The sequence below is a fragment of the Chenopodium quinoa genome, unplaced genomic scaffold (assembly GCF_001683475.1).
Source record: "Chenopodium quinoa cultivar QQ74 unplaced genomic scaffold, ASM168347v1, whole genome shotgun sequence".
NCBI lineage: Eukaryota > Viridiplantae > Streptophyta > Magnoliopsida > Caryophyllales > Amaranthaceae > Chenopodium > Chenopodium quinoa.
The window spans coordinates 1,530,207-1,554,303 of NW_018744502.1; the positions used below are offsets into that span (position 1 = coordinate 1,530,207).

At 44.5% G+C, this 24,097-nt stretch overlaps 2 protein-coding genes across 2 annotated transcripts; both read left to right on the top strand.

Moving 5' to 3' along the window:
- The first annotated feature begins 1,876 nt into the window (after positions 1 to 1,876).
- On the top strand, positions 1,877 to 4,150 carry LOC110698161. Its single transcript, XM_021875567.1, has one exon. It carries the CDS (start codon positions 1,877 to 1,879, stop codon positions 4,148 to 4,150), a length of 2,274 nt encoding a protein of 757 aa, XP_021731259.1.
- Positions 4,151 to 7,386: 3,236 nt separating this feature from the next.
- On the top strand, positions 7,387 to 9,739 carry LOC110697970 (ribonuclease E/G-like protein, chloroplastic). Its single transcript, XM_021875366.1, has 3 exons — positions 7,387 to 7,440; positions 7,641 to 7,788; positions 9,303 to 9,739. Exons 1-3 carry the CDS (start codon positions 7,391 to 7,393, stop codon positions 9,354 to 9,356), a joined length of 252 nt encoding a protein of 83 aa, XP_021731058.1. The 5' UTR covers positions 7,387 to 7,390; the 3' UTR covers positions 9,357 to 9,739.
- Positions 9,740 to 24,097: the final 14,358 nt, after the last annotated feature.

A 24,097-nucleotide genomic window follows, 5' to 3' on the forward strand; every position in this document is an offset into this window, starting at 1 on the left:
GTGGCTAAGGCGTAGGCGGTAGTTGGGGTAAATTAACAAGTGGGCCGAGGACATGGCTCTTGGCGACAGTGGAGGCGGAGGCGTGGCCGGCGATGGTGGCCGAAGGTGATCTGAAAAGATGAACAAAGAAAGAGGAGATGAGATCTGAGGGAAGTTGAGAGGTGTTGATGAATTTAGTGAAGTTAATCAAAAATAGTTTGAGGTTTGAATTAAATTAGGGATAAATTATTATATTAATTAAGTTGGATTAATTACTTATTAATGAGTTCTGATTTAAAGAGTTAATTGAATTTGAAATGTTTAAAATAAGGATACTTCAGTAATTTCATTAAAAAAAATTTAAAAATGAAATTTTTTAAAAAGTTGCACATAATGTATAGCGGACAAAAATGGCAAAAGTTACACATAATATGTAACGGAAGTCGTACGTAACTATATCTGTACCTATCTATTAAAATTCCTTGAGCATGTATAGCTAAAGAACTAATAAAATTGACATAGAAAAGCTGTAAATAATAACTGTGTTGGCACTACCATATAATAAGAGCCAGTGTAACTTATTTCCTTTAGTTTACAAGCCCAAAACCTGAGACCCATGGTGGATTCAGGCTAAATTGTGGGTCGTCAGGGAGGAACAGTGACAAAGCAAAAAAAAAAGTTTAATCCATAGCGATTGAGGAAATAAGAGCCTACGGCAAGTCTCACGTGCAAAACTCTTTTATGGCTTGATTGTGGAAATTCCTTATCCATGGAAGACTTCAAAATATTTTCTTTCTCATTATATTTATTCCTATTTAATTGTTATTGATTTAGGATTAATCATATGCTTCCTAGTACTGAGGATAAGAGTATAAAATATACATTGCTTGGAGAAAGGGTAAACTTCGTAGAAAAATATAAAGGGGGTGAGTTATGTTGGTTATAGTACCCTGAAATCCGGTGAAGGAATATGAAGACTTTGAAAGATCAGTTGAGAGAGGGATTTGTAATACACAATCTAGGGAGATTGTGTGAGTTGGTTGAAAGATCATTTTAGGGAGCCATTTGTCACGACCCACACATTCCACCCCTCACTAGGGCCATTGGACGGGAGGCAACAATCGTGGCCAGGGGGAATGCCCTTGGTGCACACTGGCTAGGCCAGACACACCCTCCCCCTATAGAGCTTTATATTGCTACTGTGCTGTCACCCTAGTGAACACCCAAGTGACAGTAACACAATAATGGGCTATTTGGGGACCCAAATGAAGTCCGATTGAGCCCAAATTTGGGGGTCCACCATATTTAGGCCCAATGAACACCATGGTGGTGTTAGATTTTGAAGGAGAAGTCCGGAAGGTTCCAGAATACTCAAGGAGACTCGAGATGCATCCGGAAGCTTCTAGAACCTCCTAGGACATCCTTGAATCATCTGTAAATCTAGAGTTGAGTAGATAATTCTAGAGCCTTGTATATAGAGGGAATGTACTAAAGAAATGTATAGAATACTCTAGAAAGGATTAGATCTAGAACCCTCCATTTGAGGAGGTTAGTGAAGGTTCTAGGCCATGCTTAGAACACTATAAATAGGGGACTTGGCCTTCATTTGGAGGCACCTCAGAAAATACTTGTAAACACTCTCTCTCAAGCTATCAAAGCATTCAAAATATTTCCTCTTGTGTTCTCAACATTCCTTAGCTTTCGTTGCACATTCTTGCTTGAAGCGTTTCGGGGTTAAGCCTTGACTAGCATCCGAGGGAGGGAAGTTAGTAGGCTAGCGTGCATAAGACTAGGGGAATTAGTCAGCACGTGACAACGTGGTATCAGAGCAGCTACGGTCGCGGGGGACTATAGTGCTGTCGAGCTTTGTTAGCAAGTTGTGAGCGAAGGAGGAAGAATGGCAAAGAGCAAGGACGGTAAGGACGCTAGTGCTTCACAAATAACCGAGGGCTATGCGCCTGAGGCTCTCATTCAAGCTGTCCAAAAGCTTGAGAAGCGAGTGAATAAAGTTGATGAGAGATCGGCCAAAGCCGAAGTTGCTGCTTGCGACATGACGGATTCTGTCGGCAAGGTCGAGAATGAAGTTATTACGCTCAAAGGGCAATTAGGGGAACTAGACGATCGTCTAGAAGAGGTATCCCTTGATGCTCAATCACTCGCTGATCAGGCTTTTGAGAAGATGATGGGCGAGATGGCAAAAATGCGTGAGGAGTTCACGGGGGAACTCCTTGCTTTGAAGAAGGAGAACGAGCTCCTCAAGGAGGAACTCACGTCGCTAAAAAGGACCACGATGGCTGGGGGCGCCACCATTCAAGTCGGTCCTAAGGTGGAAATTCCCAAGCCTCCAAAGTATCATGGAAAGAGGGATGCTCGGGAAATTGACAACTTCCTATGGAGCATGGAGCGATACTTTGAGGCTGTGCACTTGGAGGAGGATGCCTCCAAGATTAATGCTGTCACTATGTATCTCGGAGATGACGCCATTCTGTGGTGGAGAAGGCGTGAACAAGACATCAAGAATGGTTCATGTTCCATCCGAACATGGGACCAATTCAAGGAAGATTTCAAAAAGCAATTCCGCCCGCATGACGCAGCCAAGGTCTCCATGATGAAGCTGCGTGAACTCAAGCATAGCAGCACCATCAAGGAGTACATCAAGCAATTTACAACCCTCGTGCTCGAAATTGATAATTTGCCGGAGGCTGCACAACTTATATATTTTATTGGAGGGTTGCAACGATGGGCTCAACAAGAGGTAGAAAGGAGGAACGTTCAAACACTTGCTGAGGCCATCGCAGCTGCAGAGTCCTTGGTTGATTACAGGGACACAAGGAAGGAAGGGCGTAGCAACGGCAGCAAGGGAAAAGGTGGGGGAGCCAAGCCCACTGATCGAAGCAGCACCAATAGCAACAAGACGGTGAAAAAGGACAAGGCAAAGGGATCATCGTCGTCTTCTTCATCATCTGACAAGCCCAACAACAGGGGCTGTTACTTGTGCGGAGGGCCGCACTGGGCAAGGGATTGCCCTGGGAGACAGAAGCTCAGCGCCATCATAGCTTCGGGCGGTGAATCGTCGGGGGACGATGCACAAATGGGGTCGTTGCGCCTCTTTAGTAGCGTACGGGCCACACCAAAAGCTGAGGAGAGCACCAAAGTGGTCCAGGTAAGCACGTTACCTCGCCCGAAGGGCTCACTTATGTTTGTTGATACATTAGTGAATGGGAGAGCTTCTAAGGCACTCGTGGACTGTGGTGCCTCACACAACTTCATTACGGAGAAGGAAGCAATGAAGTTGGGAATCAAGTACACCAAGGAACCGGGGAGGATCAAGACGGTCAACACCTCGCCCGTTCCTATCCTTGGTGTGGCGCATAAGGTGCCTATTTGTCTGGGACAATGGAGTGGCACCATAAATCTCACAGTCGTGCATATGGACGACTTCTCTTTGGTGCTGGGACTTGAGTTCATCGACACAGTAAGGCCCGTTTCTTTTGAAGCGGACGGGTCAATTATGATCAAAAGGGATCAAGGGTCATGGTCCGTTCCTGTCACACGAGAAGAAGTTGAAGCCAAGACAATCTCAGCAATCCAGGTGTCCAGGGGGATCAAAAAGGGACAAGAGACTTTCTTGGCTGCATTAGTGGAGGAAGAGGAGCCCCATGGAAATGAGGTTCCATCAGAAATCTCCGGAGTCCTTGAAGAGTATAAGGATGTGATGCCTCCGGAGTTACCAAAGAGACTACCTCCTAGAAGGGAGGTGGATCATGAGATTGAGCTGGAGCCAGGGACCAAGCCTCCAGCCATGGCACCATACCGCATGGCCCCACCCGAGCTCGAGGAATTAAGGAAGCAATTGAAGGAGCTGCTGGAAGCAGGGTTCATTAGGCCCTCAAAGGCACCATTTGGAGCACCAGTCCTATTTCAGCGCAAGCATGATGGGAGCTTGCGAATGTGCATTGACTATCGGGCTCTCAACAAGATCACTGTCAAGAACAAGTATCCAATCCCGTTAGTCGCCGATTTGTTCGATCGACTCGGCAAAGCACGGTACTTCTCCAAGCTGGACCTACGATCGGGGTATTGGCAGGTGCGCATCGCCGAAGGGGACGAGGCGAAGACGGCATGCGTGACCAGGTGTTCCAGGTCTTACGAGGGAACGAGCTTTATGTGAAGCAAGAGAAGTGCTCGTTCGGACAGGAGGAGGTGTCATTCCTGGGACACCATATTAGAGCCGGAAAGATAATGATGGAGTATGACAAGGTGCAAGCCATCAGGGAATGGGAGGAGCCCAAGAACGTGTCGGAACTACGTTCTTTCCTTGGGCTCGCCAACTACTACAGGCGGTTCATCATGAGCTACTCAGCACGGGCAGCGCCATTGACTGACTTGCTAAAGAAGAAGGCACAATGGTGTTGGAGCGACAAATGTCAAGAGGCCTTTGATGACTTGAAAGATGCCGTCACCAAAGAGCCCGTATTAGCACTGCCCGACTACTCAAAACCATTCGAGCTACACACTGATGCCTCAGATTTTGCTATCGGAGGAGTTCTCATGCAAGAAGGGCATCCAGTGGCCTATGAGTCACGTAAGCTCAATGACACTGAGAGGAGATATCCAGTGCATGACAAGGAGATGACAGCTATCATTCATTGCTTGCGTGACTGGAGACATTATTTGCTTGGGAGTCGGTTCACCATCTATACCGACAATGTTGCAACAAGTTACTTCCAAAATCAAAAGAAGCTAAGCCCCAAGCAAGCTCGATGGCAAGACTTCCTAGCTGATTTTGACTACGCTATGGAGTACAAGCCAGGGAAGGTAAATGTAGTTGCTGATGCTCTAAGCCGCAAGGCAATCTTTGCTAACGTGAGCAGCATAGCTAGCACCCTCCTTGATCGAATCAAGGACGGTTTAAAGGAGGATTCTATGGCCAAGAGTTTGATGGACTTGGCTAACGAGGGGAAGACCCGACGCTTCTGGATAGAGGATGGGATACTCTACACCGTCGGACGTCGCACCTATGTGCCTAAGTGGGACAACCTTAGGCGGGACATCATGAAGGAGTGTCATGATTCATTATGGGCTGGTCACCCTGGGATACAGCGGACAATGGCACTCTTGGAGGAGGTATACTACTGGCCTCACATGCGGGACGATATAGAGGCCTATGTGAAGACTTGTCTTGTGTGCCAACAAGACAAGGTGGAGCAACGTGTGCCAGCAGGACTCTTGGAGCCCTTGCCTATACCAGAGAAACCATGGGAAAGCGTCTCAATGGATTTCATATCTGCCTTGCCCAAGTCAGAGGGGTTTGGCTCTATCATGGTAGTAGTTGATCGCTTTTCCAAGTATGGGACCTTTATACCGGCACATAAGGATTGCACAGGGGAGCAAGCCGCCAAGTTATTCTTCAAGAATGTGGTCAAGTACTGGGGCTTGCCAAAGAGCATCGTCAGTGACCGTGATCCAAGGTTCACCGCCAAATTTTGGACGAAGCTTTTTAAGTTGCTAGGGTCCGGTCTACATTTCTCCACAAGCTTCCACCCGCAGACGGATGGGCAGACAGAACGAGTGAACGCTTTGCTGGAGCTCTATTTGAGGCACTTTGTGAGTGCCAATCAACGAGATTGGGCAAAACTCCTAGACATTGCCCAATTCTCCTTTAATCTGCAGCGGTCCGAGGCAACCCAGCAAAGCCCCTTTGAGATAGTCATGGGTCAACAACCCTTGACTCCACAGGCAGTTGTATCGGGCTACACGGGTAGCAGTCCCGCTGCCCACAGATTAGCTAAGGGATGGCACGAGCAGCTCGACATCACCAAGGCTTACTTGAATAGGGCCGCTAAGAAGATGAAGAAGTGGGCCGACAAAAACAGGCGCCCATTAGAATTTCAAGAAGGCGACCTAGTCATGGTGAAGCTCTTGCCACACCAATTCAAAGTCTTCCGCAAGGTGCATAAGGGGCTAGTGCGGAAGTATGAAGGGCCATTCCCGATCATCAGGAAGGTCGGGAAAGTTTCCTATAAGCTTGAGCTACCTCCCAAGCTGAAAATACATCCGGTGTTCCATGTTAGCATGTTGAAGCCTTACCATGCCGATCTAGAGGATCAGACCAGGGGAAAATTACAACGGGCACCTACGGCCGTGGTAGCATCGTTTGAAAGGGACATTGAGAGCATCGAGGCAAAGAGAGTCATAAGGCGTCGAGGTGTGCCAAGCTACAACGAATACTTTGTCCGTTGGAAGGGTCTCCCGGACAGCGAGGCCACGTGGGAAAAAGAAGAAGATTTATGGCAATTTGTGGACAAGATCGAGGCATTCGAGTCAGGATCTTGACGAGGGCGTCAAGACTTAGGTGGGGGAGCATGTCACGACCCACACATTCCACCCCTCACTAGGGCCATTGGACGGGAGGCAACAATCGTGGCCAGGGGGAATGCCCTTGGTGCACACTGGCTAGGCCAGACACACCCTCCCCCTATAGAGCTTTATATTGCTACTGTGCTGTCACCCTAGTGAACACCCAAGTGACAGTAACACAATAATGGGCTATTTGGGGACCCAAATGAAGTCCGATTGAGCCCAAATTTGGGGGTCCACCATATTTAGGCCCAATGAACACCATGGTGGTGTTAGATTTTGAAGGAGAAGTCCGGAAGGTTCCAGAATACTCAAGGAGACTCGAGATGCATCCGGAAGCTTCTAGAACCTCCTAGGACATCCTTGAATCATCTGTAAATCTAGAGTTGAGTAGATAATTCTAGAGCCTTGTATATAGAGGGAAGGTTCTAGGCCATGCTTAGAACACTATAAATAGGGGACTTGGCCTTCATTTGGAGGCACCTCAGAAAATACTTGTAAACACTCTCTCTCAAGCTATCAAAGCATTCAAAATATTTCCTCTTGTGTTCTCAACATTCCTTAGCTTTCGTTGCACATTCTTGCTTGAAGCGTTTCGGGGTTAAGCCTTGACTAGCATCCGAGGGAGGGAAGTTAGTAGGCTAGCGTGCATAAGACTAGGGGAATTAGTCAGCACGTGACACATTGCTCAATTAACTAATTGATTATAACTCTAATAAATTGGTGGTTTTTCTCTCTTTTGCCCAGGGAGAGGATATCCACGTAATCTGTGTTTGTCATTTTCTTGATTTTTTGGCACATTTGATTTGTTCATACCTTGTTCATATTTGTTTTTCTTCTGTCCCACTCTAGATAATTAAGGTTTTGACAGTAATTTGCACAACTAATTGTTCGCGGCTGAAATTACATTTAAGAATATCATTAGGCCTGTCAAGCAAAATAAGTTGTGGTAAATGATAATCACTTCATTGGTTTGCCCCATTGTTTTCACTTGGTAATTGTCTTTACTTGGGGGAAAAAGAGGACAAAATGGAGGATAGAGGTTCTCACAATGCTCGACGGTCTATCTCCTTACTTTGATGGCCTCACACAAATGCCGGGGTATGTGCCAACTCTGAAGAAGCTTCATACTTACAAATGTTAGGAGATAGTCAAATTCCATGTATTTCTGACTTGTGCGTGCATCAGAAATTGCGCTCTCACAATATTGGTTTCCTTTTAAACAATTTAAAACATTCTGTGTTATCTTTGAATTAGTAAGGCAAGTACTTTAAATTGTGCTGATTGCATCTTGTTGGCAGGGTCGCTCTTCCAAATGGAGAATCTTTGGTAATCGAACAAACTGAAGCTTTAGTCTCTATTGATGTGAATGGAGGACATGGGATGTTTGGTCAAGGGGCTTCACAAGAGAAAGCTATTGTTGATGTCAAACTTGCTGCTGCAAAACAAGTGTGTGACACTCTGACATCCTATGACCCCAATTTACTTCTGTGCTGATAAGTTTACTCGCGGGTGCTTTGTGCTTGAACAGGAAATATTGCATTTTTGGTTAAACAAAATTAAATGAAAACCAAATTTATACTACTAATTTCATTCATTGATTATGGCCCTGTTTGGCAATTACTCCCCCCAAACCCAAAAGAAGGTTACGTTTAGTGGGTTTACACAGTTAATAAAGAAAATAAGATAGTGGAAAATAATGATTAGATATCACACACATCAAGTATTAAGCCATTAAATTAACTTTGAAAATAGGAATATTTGCATTGAGAGTAGGTAAATATTTTTGTAAATAGGAATGGTTACATTGGGAGTATGTATATATTTTGATAAATGGGATAGTTGCATGAAAAATATGTATGTACGAAGGTAATGTGTAAAAAAATTAATCATATTAATGTTAAAAAATAATTGAAACGTAACTATTAAAGGGGAACGTCAAAAGGGGCAAACGTAACCCTCTTTTAGGAACGGAGGGAGTAGCTTTTAGCTGTTTTGACCTGCTATTAATTATTAATTGTTTTGACTAACTGATTGTAATTAGCTGTGTGTAAAAGTGTTTGGCAAGTAGTTGGTAGTACTTAGTTGTTTTAGATTATAAAACAACCAAAAAGCTAAAAGCTCTTTCCAAAATCTCTTCATATTAGCTTTTTAAAAAAGAGCTTTTTGGGTCAAGCTCTTTCAAAAAGCATTTTAATCAAACACCCCAAAGAGCTTTCTGAAATGGTTAAACATCTCTTTTTGCTCCAAAAAGCTACTAACACCCTCTATGTAAATTTCTAAATTTATGATGGTATCTTATACATCAATATATTTATCTAGTGTGGGACTCTTAATCATGGTGTGTGATTAGCTGACTTTTCCTTTTGTTGATTTAGTTAACAATATAATACTTTAAGTCTTAAGGGCTTACAGTAAGCATTAAATATGTTTCGTGTATTGGTATTAACTTAGGAATCTATGAAAAAACATGTCGACTGGTGTTTGTTTGATATTTTTTTTATCTTTCTTATTTTAACTTTTTTTTTTTTGTTTATATATTTTTTTAATTCTTTCTTCTTTTTGCTTAAGGGCTGCATATATCTCCTTATTTTTACGCTACAGTTTTCTGTCTCCAGATGTTTCTTTTTCTATTTTCAAAGCTCTTGGAGTATTATGTTATTCATGGTTGCATAACTAAACTAGAATCAGTTTTCCTTCATCAATAGTGTTACAAAATACCTTAAAAAGTTCAATCATCTTCTTTTGTTTCATTGGTGAAAGGATACTAGAATCAGTTTTCCTTTAGCAATACAGAATTCCTTCAGAGAATTAGTTACAGTACAGTGTTAGACATGAAAACTGCATCATTTTAAAATATTCAATCATCTTCTTTTGTTTCATTGGTGAAGGGAAGAGAACCAGTTAGATGTTAAAATTACTGTTCTTTGTAAGAATACTTCTAACAGCGTTTTTTTCCCCAGATTGCTAGAGAATTGCGTCTCAGGGATATTGGTGCAGTGGCATCATCGTGGTAGATGTTATTGATATGATGGTGATTGTGAGTAAACCTCTGCTATGATTCCTTCTCTCCATAAAATCCTGATGTGTGTTGTCATTTTGTAATTTTCTTGGCAGAGTATGAAAAAGTTTTGGTGTCTGTTTTTGCAGACAAAGTTTTAATATAATTTCCCCTGGGTTCTCGTAAAAAAATAGAGTATAAATCTTTTCATAAAAACAAAAAAGAGTACGAATAAAGTAAAACTCAAAATGTTGTAAGGATAATTGAAATCAAATACGGAGTAATAAAAAACAAAGAAAGTATCGTGAAAGTCAATAAAACAATTTTTCTTATGAGAAGACTACAACTATGAAATCTCTATTACGTAAATTTATTAACACTTCGTTCGGCTTCTAAGACTTCTCCATCACTTTTCGTAATTAACTAATGAGAATAATCTTCAAAACATTAACTTAAACTTTTAATAATAATTACAATAAGATCACACGTTATTGTATTATTTTCCATTAACTAATGAGAATTCATAATTAAAGTTCTAATATATATTTTTAATACGATGAAACAATCTTTACGAGATAGATGAAGCAATTTATTTACACTCAATACTGTAATATTAGTATTAGAGGTGTCAATTCAGATAACCGTATGGAGTTTGAGTTGACCCATGACGGGTCGGGTCAAAATTACCCTTTTAACTTGGATCGGGTCAGGTCGGGTCACTTTCGGGTCAAGATATGCCGAGTTTAGGTCGGGTCATCTTCAAATCGATTCATAATCGATTCAGATAAATTTGGATCGGATTAAAAGAGGGTTTGACCGGGTTAATTTCGAGTCGGGCTAATTTCGTTTTAGTTGATTTTGCGGTTCGGCCAAGTACAATTTAATTAAGATATGGTTGATTCAATATTAGATCATTTCCAAATAAAATCCTTTTGTGTTTGACTGATTTTGGTCGGGTTGACTAAATTCAATATTCAAATAAAGTCATTTAAAACTGGAGTACTTATTGAGTTTTACCTCATCATTGGGTCAATATCAAGTCATTCATGTTACATTTTTCATATTATGTGACTAATAATTACGAGAGTGAACCATAAAACTAGGTACTAAACTATCTTAGTTGTTGCAGATTGGGTACTCAACTATCAAAAGTTGCAAATTGGGTATTAAACTATGAGATAGTATTTGCTGGAGAGAATATTCTGGCCACTTAACCTGTTCTAACTTGTTATAACCGATTTTAGCCAAAAAAAAAATAAACAATCCGACATTATATTAAAGGTGATGTGAACGGTTCTTTGAAGTTGACTGCCCAATTAATCTATTCATACCCATCTACAAGTACAAGCTAGCAAATTAAATCCTACATTTGAAGAGATTACATAAGTTAATACTTCATCCTTAAAAAAAATGTTGATATCTAAATGTGCTTCTAATGGTTCTTTGAAGTTAATTTAGTTAAGGTGATGTTCAACGCTTTACTCATTTAGTTGTAATGGCTAGATAATTTAAATGACAATTGCTTAGTCTTAAAATTGTACATTTTTATTGTAATTTATCTCAAACTTCAAGGTATGAAAAAAATGACTATTAATATTTCCCCATAACCTGCTACAACAGGTAAAACAAGTTGAATACAAAGTTTAGTTCACTCTAATTGCTTAGTCTTAAAATTGTACATTTTTAATGTAATTTATCTCAGATTTCAAGGTATGAAAAAAAAAAATGGCTATTCCATGCTTCCCGATAACCTGCTACAACAGGTAAAACAAGTTGAGTACAAAGTTTAGTTCACTCTAATTACGAAATACAATATAATGTATTAGTATTCTCATTGAATGTTCTTGTGTAATTTTTTTTTTTTTTTTTTTTTTATCATTGAGCCAAGTAACTATAATTAAATTTTGAAAAAGATTTGAGTCAAATGTTGAGGTTTTTATAATTGTGTTTACAAAATTTTAGATGAGACGTATATAAAGCTAATGTAATTTTATAAACTTCATATTTGAAGTAAACATGTTACTCTGTAGGACTTCCTATTTATTTATAAAAGGTAACCTTTTTTTTTTTTTTTGACGGGATAAAAGGTAAACTTATTAATAATTATTAAATATAGTAGTATATGAACTTGAATAAAATAAATAAAAAACTTGTATATAGATGGATCAAAATAATTATGTTTAAGTTAAAAAAAAAGGTCAATAATAGGTTGGGTTTAAAATCATGGTCGGGTTAAAATCAAGTCGGGTTAAAATCGGGTAAGGTTAATATTAGTCGGGTCAAAATAGATTGGATTGAATCGGTTATTTGTTAAGTCAATTTCGGATAAGGTTAAGTTTAGGTCAGGTCAAACCGGACTCGAATCAAATCGGTTTCGGGTTGAGTTCAGGTCGGATCAAATCGATGTCGATTTAAGTTTAGATTGAGTCAAATTTGGATTCGGATTGAGTTCAGGTCGGTTACAGATTGGGTTTGGATCCTGATTTTCTCAGATCAAATCGAATCGATTATATTTCAAAATGAATGATTTTTTTCCGAATCGATTCAATTTTGACACCTCTAGTTAGTACTCCATAAATAAAATTTTATAAAACAAGGTGATCCACCGTCGCATCACAAACCTGTCTTTTTCTCTATTGCTCTCTCCCCCCTCACAACTCATCCTCTCTTCACAAAATCTGCTTTGCCAAATCCAAATTTAATTTCTCAAATCTAATTAACCTTGATATTCACTTATCAAATCAATTTAATGCTGCAACCCCATTTATCTATTTCTGGGGACACATTACTTTTCAAGTTGAGTTGACTCATCCGAGTCTTTGCGTTCATTTTTATTTGGGAAATTCTACATGGTGGCCTCCAGGTTTCATCTTTTCTATGTGGAAGACGAACTTTTTTCCAACTCTCTTCAGTGGCACCAAGGTTTAGAATAATTGACTATAGTGACCTTTTTTTAGGTTTATGGCTAACCTTTATGGTTAAAATAGTTAACCTTCGAAAAAAAAAAAACAAAAAAAAAAACCCAAAATTCAGCCACCACCAACCTAGCCCCAGCAGCCCCTCCTCTTCCGGCGTCCACCGACCACCTCTCCTTCACCCCCCCAACGCCAGCGCCCAGCTCCACCTTCGCCGGTGCGCCGACCTTCGATCCCCCACCTCCACCTCCTCTCTTTCTCCCAATCTCGAACCCCCACCACCCCTATTTCGGGGTTTTTTTTTATGTCCCACGGGAGAGTTAGAATTCCGGGACTGGTCTCCTTGCGCCTGTACCTGCAAAACAATGGAGACTCCTTGTGGTGGGAGTTTCGCCTCCGACGGTCAAGTTAGTACTTGTTTGAGGAGTAATAAGTGCGGAAAAGTAAAGGTTAGGAGATCTGGTTCCTCTAGGGGAGGATTGATCAGTGAGTTTAGGTTCTCTAGGTGAGAAAAATTAATTGCTGAATCCCCCTTTAATGAGGATTCATTAGAGTATTTATAACCTTGGGAAACATGTCAAATACTAGGTTTAGGTTAACCTAGGGTTGACTGGGCTTCCCTTGGAAATTGGGCCTAGGTGGCCGTTTGACCTGCTTGGCGTATGGAGGCCACGTGGCGTGACACAATTGGTCCATGGTGGACAGATCAACGTCTGACACATGGCAGGCTCCTATTGGCCCATGTGGCGGACACATGGTAGGGCCTGATTGGTCCACTTGTTAGATGATGATTGGTAGGGAAAAATCCCCTAATCATTTGCCCCTCACAGGTGGCGCGTGACTGTTCACATGTCACCTGTGATAGGTGTCGGCCTGTAACAGGCGACAACCTGCTACAAGTGTCGCCCTATGACGGGCCGAGCATTTTCCCCGCTCATTTTTTGAATTTGGAAGCGACCCTTCGCATTCTCCTTTTGCCTTATATAAGGGCATGTTGACCAAGTCTTTTGTTCACATTTGCAAACTTTTCAAGAGAACTCTCGGACCCCCTAAACTTGAGCTCTGACACTTTGCAACTTTTGACCTGTCGATTACTTCTGACAGGCCGATTGCTTTCGTTGGACGACTGCTCTTTCCTTCTTTCCAGAACTCATTACTCAGGTAACCATCTGCTCTCTTGTGTTTTATTTACTTTCTTTTTGAAAATGAGGCCTCAAAAGCATCCGACACGGCTTAGGTTAGCAATCAGCCGGTCACCGGGGACGGCTGAGTCTAGGACTAGAGGTGTCGACTGCCCTGCGGTACTTCAAACTTTGCGCAAGTCCCGGAATCCAATTGTCTTTGTATCTACGCAGGACAGTATGGCAAGAACAAAAAAGACAAAGAGGATTGAAAACTCTGATGGCTCCTCTTTTCGGGTTCAGATTAGCGAGCTGTAGGACCAGCCGCTTGATACCGTAGGGACCCAAGGCGGCCCTTCTTCCGAGAGCTCCGAGGAGGGAGCTAAGGTAGCCCCTTCCCACTTCTTTGTTCACCTGGCCAATCAGAAGACAGCCCCTAAAGAAGAAGAGGGGTCGGCCCCCTCAGGGAGAGGGGAGGAGTCGGACTCTTTTGATAGCGAGTCTGACTCTGGCTCTTCAAGCCACCTCTCTATAAATTTAGAGGAAAGGCATTCTCGCTTGCATGAGGCGAGACTTTCTCATGCGGCTGATAAGGGGGACGACTGGTCGGAACCATCGGCCTCTCATAGGGAACAAAATACCCCTTACTATTGCCACGTTCAAAAGGACCGCATCAAGGCCATGAAGAAACGAATAGAATCTTTTCTATCGGACCATGTGATGGGTCCTGATTTCCAAGTTTTTTGTGCCGGACGCAGTCGTCTGGCCTGCGGGCGCTAGCTGCGGGGACGCTTGCTTTGGCTGCTACGAGGCGGCCATTAAGGCTGATCTGCGATTTCCCTTGCATCCGGCCGTTCAACAAATCCTCGATGGATACGAGGTGGGGCTATGGCAGTTAGCCCCGAATTCCTGGTTCAACATCCTTGGCTATGTAGCCGGATGTGAAATGCATGGGGTGGAGCCGATTTTTGAGGCGTTCACCCATATGAACTATCTCAACCGGACCCCCAAAGCAAGCGGTACCGACTGGTTTCAAATAACGAGCCACAAAGGCTATCTGATGACGACGGGCAAAGAGAATAAATGGAAGGATTGGAGAAACACCTTCCTCGTCATTGCCAGCCCTAACAAGCTGATGAACAAGCGCTACAACAGGTGGAACAGAGATCCACCTCTTCTAGCAGGCGGTCGTAGCATGCCGCTTGTTCCCCTCAAGGCCAGGGAAGAGATCCTGGACCGAGGACTTTTCAAAGTAGAGATTAGGGCCAACTCTACTACGGGGGAATGAGAGTAGGTGCCCTTGCACTGCGTCCCCAAATTCAAGTGGCTCTATGATGAGTACTTTCTGGCCGCCTGCGGCCTCAGCAGTCGGACCTCCAGAGGTAGCCGGCCTCTTGAGCATATGTACGCATCTTTTGCTTTGTTCTCGAATTTTTCTAACTCTTTGTGGTTCTTATTTTCAGCTGAAGCTATGGACCAAATCTCTGCTTCAAAGAAGGCGGCCGCCTTGCTGCGGACCTCCATCATGCATCAGAAGCGGACCTCTTCTGATTCTCCTGCCAAGGAGACACCCATAGTGAGTTTATGATCCTTCAAACTTTGCCTTGAAAGTCTGCTATTATTAGTATTGACCATTTCATATTTTTTGCAGGCGGGCACTTTCAAACTCTCTTCTTCCCAGCAGCCGGATGCGAAGGCTCACAAACTGGTGATTGGGAGCATTCCTGGCTCTGCCAGGAAGCAGTCGGCTGACAAGCAGCCAATCACCCCACAAAGTGTGGGGAAACAATCACAAGTCCTTAGGGACAGTCGGCCGCAAAGAAGTATAAGCTGCTCTGCTAGACTTAACTTATTTATTCATCGCTTTCTTCATGTTTTTGATGTTTCTCTCTTTTGGATGCAGGCGGCCCTCAAGAACCAGACTTGGTCCAAGTGGCCAAGTCTATGATTAAGGTCGTCCCTCAAGAGGAGAGGGACGCGGTCAAGGGAGTCGGCACCCTTGACCTAGACGACATCATGGGTCTCCTTTCCGAGGTAGACTTAGAATATTTTTAAAGTGCTGACTTTGCGTGTCGCCTGTTATTCTCAAATTTGACGCCTGTTTTTCCTTTTTCCAGACCATGCTGCGAGTACACGGCCTCCGGAAGCCGATCAGCGCCAAGAACAAAGAGGTAAAGGCTGCTAAAGCTATGCCCGCCTCTGACGTTGATAAGGCAATGTTTCAAATTGCCCAAAATGAAAGTTTGACAATTGATATTCTTTATTATCAGGCGCAGGCCACTTCCACTATCCGCACCGAGTTGGAGCGGCCAAAAAGAAGAATAATGAGCTGGAGGCGACGGTCAAGGGTCTTCGAGAGGAGCTGAAGCCGCTTAGAAACATTGCCATAAGGCTGAAGGTCTATAGACGTCTCTTGACACACTCAAGGAGCGCCTGGAGAAGCAGGAGGCGGCCATCACCAAAGATCTTAATGCGAAGGCCGAGGCTGAAAAGATGGCTTTAGCTCAAGCCGTGATGGAGGACTCAACTCAGATTATGAAGATGACCTGGACAGCCCTCTTCCCAAAAGCTCACTATGCTGCCTGGGAGAAAAAGTTCAACGCTTGTACTGAAACGTACAACCAACAGATCATGAGGCAGGTGACTGAGGAAGACGAGGCGGTTGACTCCAGCTCAGAGAAGGAAGAGGAGGTGGCCCTGCAACCGATTGAGGTGGATACGCATAAAGCTCCTGCCCCTGAAGGCGAGTCGTCAAAAGAGGGGGCCTTGAAGAATCAAGCGCCCATCGTTGAGCTCGATCAGGCGGCAGCTAACACTGAAGCCCCTCCCAATGCTTAAAGCTTTATTTTTTCTGTTCTCTGGCCTGCGTGACGTGTGCTCTTGTATCACTTTACCCGGCCAGGGGGCCGGGGTATTGAATATTTTGCTGGTCTTTATGGCCGGCTGTTTATATGAATTTGGCGACCATCTTTTGGTCGTCTTTGCTCATTGAATTTTGTTTATGCTTTGTTTTTTGCTAAGTGTAGAGGATCCTTACTACCCGCTTGCATGTCAGACCGACTGTTTCGGCTAAAAATGTTTTAAAATTTATAACTTATCGTGAGCCAAAGATTGCGAACAGGTACTAGGTACCGATTGCCTATGCCCCTGGACGACTGGTTGTATTGGTTCCAGGTTAGGCGATCAGTTGGCCATTTACCCAGTCGGACCCCCAACGTATTTTAGGAAATACATTAGGTTTGTTTAACTTTTTCAAGTAAGAAAGGAACAGGCCGCTTATAACCAGCCCGCCTGTTTATTAAAATAAGAATAGTTCTTGAGTCCTTGTTTGCCAAAGAGCAGTCGACCTACGAACCAGATTTTCAAACATGTTTGGTTTGAAAAGCAATCATCTTAGTAGGATCGGAGTACGAGAGCTTTGGTTCGCCTTTAGACAGGCGGACTCATCATACCTTTTGAATCCTTACTAAGTATGAGAGAGTGACTTATGAGTAATCTTTGAGGTTACTCATTCGTCAGCTTTTATGCTTTAGTAGTAGAGGCACCAGGCGGCGGGAGCCGGCTGATCCCCTTGATTCACCAATTTTTGTTGGCTATTTACTTGAGGGGTACCGGCTGTACTTATCCCAAGTAATACAGACAGTCATCCGACTCGGATGTTAACTGCTAACACTTATTTGGTTTAGTGTTAGAGTTATCCTTGTCTCAAAAACGGCTACGTGGTTGTCCTTGGGGACAGTCGTCTGGGTGCCGTGTAATTAGTTTATAGAACAATGTTCCACCTAAAAGGGAGCTGCTCTCTGCGACGAATTTCATCCGGAGGGATGCCGCCGGACGCCTGCTATAATGTTGGGACAGGTCGTATTAGTTTATAGATTGGATCAGTTGGCTGGGCGCCTGGTCTGATCATTCGGCCATAGGCCTTAGGTAGTTCATGGCGAACTAAGTATAGTAGAGTAGCCGACTGTATAGCTACAGGCGGCGTGCCCCTCTTAATTGAATGCATTTTTTGAGTAAAATGGAGAGTAGCCGACTGTTTTACTAGTTGGCATGCCCCTCAATTAATAGAAAAAACGGAGAGTAGCTGGATGCTCATGGAGCAGGCGGCATGCCTCTCTAAATACTTAATGAAGCAAAATAGCAAACTTTATTAGTAGCTCTTGCCTATTTACATCATTCAAAAATAATACTTCTTTAAATTATCTACATTCCAGGTTCGAGGCAAGGGTTGGCCGTCTGGTGTTTCCAGGCGGTAGGTGTCGTCCCGGATTTCTTCATAGATTCGGTAGGGTCCTTCCCGGTTGGGAGTTAATTTGCCTGACTCATTAGCCCTACCGACTGCTTCCATCTTTCTTAGTACAAATTCCCCTACTTTGAGTGGACGCTTGTGCACTCTTTTGTTATATGACCTTGTCATTCTCAGGCGGTAGATTTCATGGCGCAAGGCTGCATTGCCCCTTCGTTCTGGAAGTGAGTCCAAGGCCAGGCGCATGGACTCCCAGTTCGCCTCTTCGTCGTACAACATTATTCGAAGAGTCGGCTCGTAGTGTTCAATTGGAAAAACAGCTTCTGCACCATAAGTTAGGAGGAATGGAGTTTCTCCAGTCGACCCTTTTTCAGTCGTCCTAATGGCCTAGAGAACATGTGGTAGTTCGTCTGCCCATAGGCCGCCTGCTCGTTCAATCTTCTTCTTAAGACCGTCTGAGATGATCTTATTGAAAGTTTCTACTTGGCCGTTTGCTTGAGGACGGCCGACTGATGCAAAGTAGTGTGAGATGCCTTGGTCTCCCAGCCAATTTTTGAGAACAGGCGTCTCAAATTAGGGACCATTATCAAAAACCATAGACATGGGCACCCTGAACCGAGTGATGACATTTTTCCAGATGAATGAGATCACATCCTTCGTCTTGATTCCCTTAACAGCCTCTGCCTCTACCCATTTGGTGAAGTAGTCGATTGCAACAAGTATATACTTCCTGCCGCCTGTAGCAGGCGTATAGGGACCTAGGATATCCATGCCCCACTTAGCAAACGGTAGTGGGCTATGGATGGCCGTGAGATCAGTAGCCGGACGGTGAATTAACTTGTCAAACCTTTGGCGCTTGTCACATTTTTTTCACCATCTCCATGGCGTCTGCTTCTAAGGTAGGCCAAAAGTAACCTTGTCGCCTTACTCGTTGAGCAAGCGACTTGCCGCCTACATGCGAAGCACAATACCCTGAATGCAGGTCTTCTAGGACCTCTCGTCCTCTTTCTGGGGTCACACACTTTAAGAGGGGCAGAAGATAATTCTTCTTAAAAAGCTCACCCTTGCACATTTCGAAGCTGGCCGCCCATTTTTTCAGCAGAGCCGCCTGGGAGTGATCATTCGGCAAGGTGCCGGATGTTAAATATGCTCGGATGTCGTCCATCCACGTTGAGCTTCTGTCAAGGATTCCAATAGGCTTTTCTTTGATACTTCTCTTCTCCATAACTTCCCAGGAGACGGTTCTTGGAGTATCACAGGAGGCCGAGGAGGCCAACTTTGAGAGAGCATCCGCCTGGTTGTTTTCGGACCTTGGTACTTGGGTTAGATGAAACTCCTCAAGTGACCCGGCCGCTTATCGTACCGCTTGCAAATATTTAATCATGGCCGGATTCGTATTCGCCATTATACTGACTCACTATCAATTGTGAGTCAGAGCAGGCGTCTATTCTTCTTGCTCAAGCCACCTTAGACATGCAGATACCAGCCAGTAAAGCTTCATATTCCGCCTCGTTGTTCGAGGCTTGGAAGTTAAAGCGTAGAGCATACTCGTACCTGTCGCCTTCTGGCGACTAACATACGACGACTGACCCACAACCATTTGAAGTGGAGCTCCCGTCCACATAGACCTTCCAGACTTGGTCTGGAATTTGAGAATCAGAGGGCCGAGTCATCTCCACAATAAAATCAGCAAATGTTTGCCCCTTTACTGCTTTTCTTGGCTCAAAAGCGATTTCAAGGCTTTGAATCTCTATCGCCCATTTGATCATAAGGCCTGACGAGTCCATGGTTGTCAGTGGCCGCTTGATTGGCTGATCTGTGTATACGATGACTGAATGTACCAAGAAGTAAGGCTTCAATTTTCTAACTGCCATGAACAGGGCAAGACCGAATTTTTCCACTAGAGGGTATCTCAACTCGACATTTTTCGATACACGACTGACAAAGTAAACCGGGAGCTGGCAGCCGTCTCTTTCAGCAAGGAGGACGACACTTAGAGCATGGTCAGACACTGTGAGATACATGTAAAGCACTTCTTTGGGCAAGGGACTGACTAACCTTGGTAAGGAATGCAGATGGACTTTTAGCTTTTGGAAGGCCGCCTCAGCATCCGGCCCCCATTCAAACCTGACTTTCTTCTTTATTGCCTGAAAAAAGTAAAGGCACTTGTCGCCTGACCGGCTGAGAAATCTCCCCAGGGCCGCCAGACAACCTGTTAACTTCTGAACCTCTCGGACTGTTCGAGGCGACTGCATGTCAATGACCGCCTGCACTTTCTCAGGGTTTGCCTCTATACCTCTTTGATTAATGAGGAATCCGAGAAACTTCCCAGACTCAACCCCAAAAACACATTTCTTGGGATTGAGCATGACATGGTGTCGCCTGAGTGTGGTGAATGTTTCTCGGAGGTCAGCCAGATGATCCGTCTGAAGTTTGGACTTTACAATCATATCATCTATGTATGCCTCGACATTCCTTCCAATTTGGTCAAAGAAGACCGTGTTTATCATCCTTTGGAAGGTGGCCGGGGCGTTCTTCAAACCAAACGGCATGACCGTGTAGCAATACAACCCTTGATCAGTGACGAAGGCCGTCTTTTCCTAATCTTTCTTCCACAACGGAATTTGATGGAAACCAGAGTAGGCGTCCATGAAGCTCATTAAAGTGTGGTCGGCTGTTGAGTCGACCAGACTGTCAATCTTAGGCAATTGATAACTATCCTTGGGGCACACCTTGTTCAAATCAGTGTAGTCCACACACATTCGTCAGGTACCATTCGGCTTCTTTACTAACACAACATTCGCAACCCAGTCTGGGAAATAACATTGCCGAATGAACCCTGCATCAAGCAACTTTTTAACCTCGGCGGCGGCCGCCTGGCTTCTTTCTTCACCATGGTTCCATTTCTTTTGCCGGACCGGCTTCTTTTTCGGATCCACAACCAGCTTATGCACTACCAAGTCTAGACTAATGCCTAGCATTTCATGAACTTCAAATGCAAATATATCTTTGAATTCCTTCAAAAGTGGGTGCAAATCTTCACCCAATACTTCAAGAGCAGTCGTCCCTACTTTGACTATTCGGCCAGGACGAGAGTCGTCCAGGACAACATCCGTGTGCTCGCCAGCTGGCTGAGGGCGAAATTCGTCCGACCGCTCCTCTGCCAGTGATTGCTATCTTTTTTCTTTTCTCTCGGCCCCCAGTTGAGTAGCCTTTCTTTTCTTGTCGCCTGCCACTTGGGCAGGCGCATCCTCCTTGATGAGTTCAAGGTCAGTTTTTTCACCACTTGGGCCAGCAGCCGCCACAGTGGGTTTGATATCCGAGAGGTAACACTCTCGTGCCATCTTTTGATCTCCCCTTAAGGAGTCGACTGTTCCATCATCCCTCTTAAATTTAAGCAGCACAAGAGAGGGGATAATGACAGCTTTAGAGTTGTTCAGGGTGGGTCGTCCCAAGATCATGTTGTAGGCCGACAGTTCTTCAACCACTAAGAACCGAACCACCATGTGACGGCCCTCCCCTTTCTCACCCAGACGGATGGGTAGATCCACTCGTCCCACTGGATGTACAACACTTCCTCCAAACCCTACTAAAGGGTGAGTTACCGGATGTATGCGGTTGGTTTTGTACTTGAGCTTTGCCAAACACTTGTTGCTGATGAGATCAGAGGAACTGCCGGTATCTATAAGGATCCGGCCAACTCTTTGGTTGGCCACCTTACATTCAATGACAATGGGGTCATCATGCGGCCCCCTAACACCTCCCAGATCCTCTTCTGTGATGACAATTTCTGGGAACGAACTCTTGGCGGTCCGTCCTTGGTGAACGGAATCAACATCTAACCGCCTGATATTGTCTTTGTTGCCCCTGATAGTGGGGCCGCGAGAAGCCGCCTGCTATAGTGTAGACGACTGCGTCATCAGTATCAGAACTGTCAGCCGACCTGTGATTCTTCTTGGTTGTCTGCTTATGCTTGGGGGGAGCATTCCCCTTGGACTTCTTGACATAGGAGTCAAGGTCGCCTTTTTCAGCCAGGCAGTCCAGGTAGCGCATGAGGCTAATACATTCATTGGTTTCATGACCAATATCCTCATGAAAATGACATAACTTATCTTGGTTCTGATTGCTTGCAGAACCCTTCATGGTAGCCGGCTTCTCGATTGAGATCCGGCTTTTGATTTCTTTGAGGATAGCTTGGCTATCCTTGTTGAACGCATACTTGGGAGAGTATGGTTTGAATTCTTTCTTCTTTTTCTGGGACGGCTGTTCAGAGGAGTTGGCCGCCCAGACTTCTTTTCTCTTTTTCTCATCTTTATTTGCCGATTGTTTTGGTCGATTTTCTTTTTTGTCAGACCTCCTTTCGTCCGACTGTTTCCTAGTGTTACAGAGATCAGTCGCCTGTATATAGGCTTCAGCTTCAATCAACGCTTCTTGGAGAGTCGCAACCCTCTTTCGGACCAAGTCGAACTTGAAGGTCGACCCATCCTTAAGACCTCTGAAAAAGTCAGTGTAGGATACCTCATCCGGCAGCCCCTGTATTTGAATCCTCATCAGGTTAAACAGCCTGATGTAAGAACGGAGTCCCTCCTTCTCACCCTGCTGAATGGTTCTTAAGTCAAGGGTCGTCTTTTTAGCAGGAATGTTCATAGCAAAATTGGAGGTGAACAAGTAGGCAAGTGTCTTGAAATTATTCACACAACCAGTCGGCAAGTTGCCGAACCATTGCTGTGCAATTCCCTTGAGGGTCGCTGCGAAACACTTGCACCAAGTGGGATTATCCAACCCTTGGAGGTACATTAGGTTGGTGAACGCCATTAAATGATCTTCTGGGTTAGTAGTGCCATCATAGGCGCCTACTAACACATTCTTCACTTTGGCCGACTGGGCGGCCTCAATGATTTCCTTGGAGAAGGCGGACGGCTGTTCTCCAAGTTTGAGCAACCGTAGTTGCCAGTCCAATGGTTGGACGTTTCTTGCCGCCTGCCCTCCAAACAAAGGAGGCTGCAAGAAGTATTGTTGTTGGAGGTACCGCCTGTCTGACTCTCATAATTTGATTGAGTATACCTCATGGAGGTATTATGCAAACTATCTTGAAAATCTGAAGTAGAGGCCGACTCTGATAGTCGGTCACTCTTCTTCAACTCTAGCATCAACCGAGCATCAATGTACGTTTTCTTCGTCCCATCCGCTTGAACATGACGAATGGGCTTTCTCCTCCCAGTTGACGGGAAGTGAAACTTCGTCCAATCAATCACCGGTGGCCGACTAGCCCCAAGTTTTGGGTGAGGGGTTGCCGCACGATCAGTGACCGACTTCATCCTACTAGAGTGAGAGGATTTTTTAGCCGACTGTTCCTTTGCAGGAACAGGCGTCCTCTTCTTAATCAACTCTTGGATCTCTCCCTTGAACCCCCTCATGAAAGTCATGAGTTCGTTCCTTGTAATGGAAGCAGATCCTTCAGCCGCTTATTGTTGCTCAGGTGGTGGGCCGGCTGGATTGCTGGGTCCAGCTTGGCAATCTACCCGTTCCCTTCTTTCGGTGTGACGGGTGCGTCGGGCCCTTAGGGTCCCATCTGAGGCCGTGTGCGTTTCAACCTCGACCTCATTTTCAGTATCTTGGTCTCAGTAGACTTGAGGGTCGTCCACTGGACGCCTCTCTTCTGGATTCGGTACAGACTGTGATGCCATCTCGAAAGTACTCTCCCAACAGACGGCGCCAAAATGTTTCGGGGTTTTTTTTTATGTCCTGCGGGTGAGTTACAATTCCGGGACTGGTCTCCTTGCGCCTGTACCTGCAAAACAACGGAGACTCCTTGTGGTGGGAGTTCCGCCTCCGACGGTCAAGTTAGTACTTGCTTGAGGAGCAATAAGTGCGGAAAAGTAAAGGTTAGGAGATCTGGTTCCTCTAGGGGAGGATTGATCAGTGAGTTTAGGTTCTCTAGGTGAGAGTAATTAATTGCTGAATCCCCCTTTAATGAGGATTCATTAGAGTATTTATAACCTTGGGAAACGTGCCAAATACTAGGTTTAGGTTAACCTAGGGCTGACTGGGCTTCCCTTGGAAATTGGGCCTAGGTGGCCGTTTGACCTGCTTGGCGTATGGAGGCCACGTGGCGTGACACAATTTGTCCATGGTGGACAGATCAACGCATGACACATGGCAGGCTCCTATTGGCCCATGTGGCGGACACATGGCAGGGCCTGATTGGTCCACTTGTCAGATGATGATTGGTAGGGAAAAATCCCCTAATCAACCCTCATTTCCCTCACCGCCCCACTACCGACCTCGACCCCACCCCAAACCACCACGAAAACCAGCGTACCTCCTTATCGACCCCCCTCCATAGTTCGCCGACCCAAAAACCCTTAAATCCACCCTAAAATACCAGAAAATACCCAAACCCGTTTAGGGTTTCGAAACCAAACCCAGGAAACGGGTCTCGGTTTTCTGGTGGTTTTGGGTGGGTTTTAGGGTT

Bases quoted from the DNA above. Each gene is read 5' to 3' on its own strand.
- LOC110698161 (XM_021875567.1), top strand. From the start codon at position 1,877: ATGGCAAAGAGCAAGGACGGTAAGGACGCTAGTGCTTCACAAATAACC.
- LOC110697970 (XM_021875366.1), top strand. From the start codon at position 7,391: ATGCTCGACGGTCTATCTCCTTACTTTGATGGCCTCACACAAATGCCG. The intron at 7,441-7,640 runs GTATGTGCCAAC...TCTTGTTGGCAG, and splicing joins GGCCTCACACAAATGCCGGG to GGTCGCTCTTCCAAATGGAG. The intron at 7,789-9,302 runs GTGTGTGACACT...TTTTTTCCCCAG, and splicing joins AACTTGCTGCTGCAAAACAA to ATTGCTAGAGAATTGCGTCT.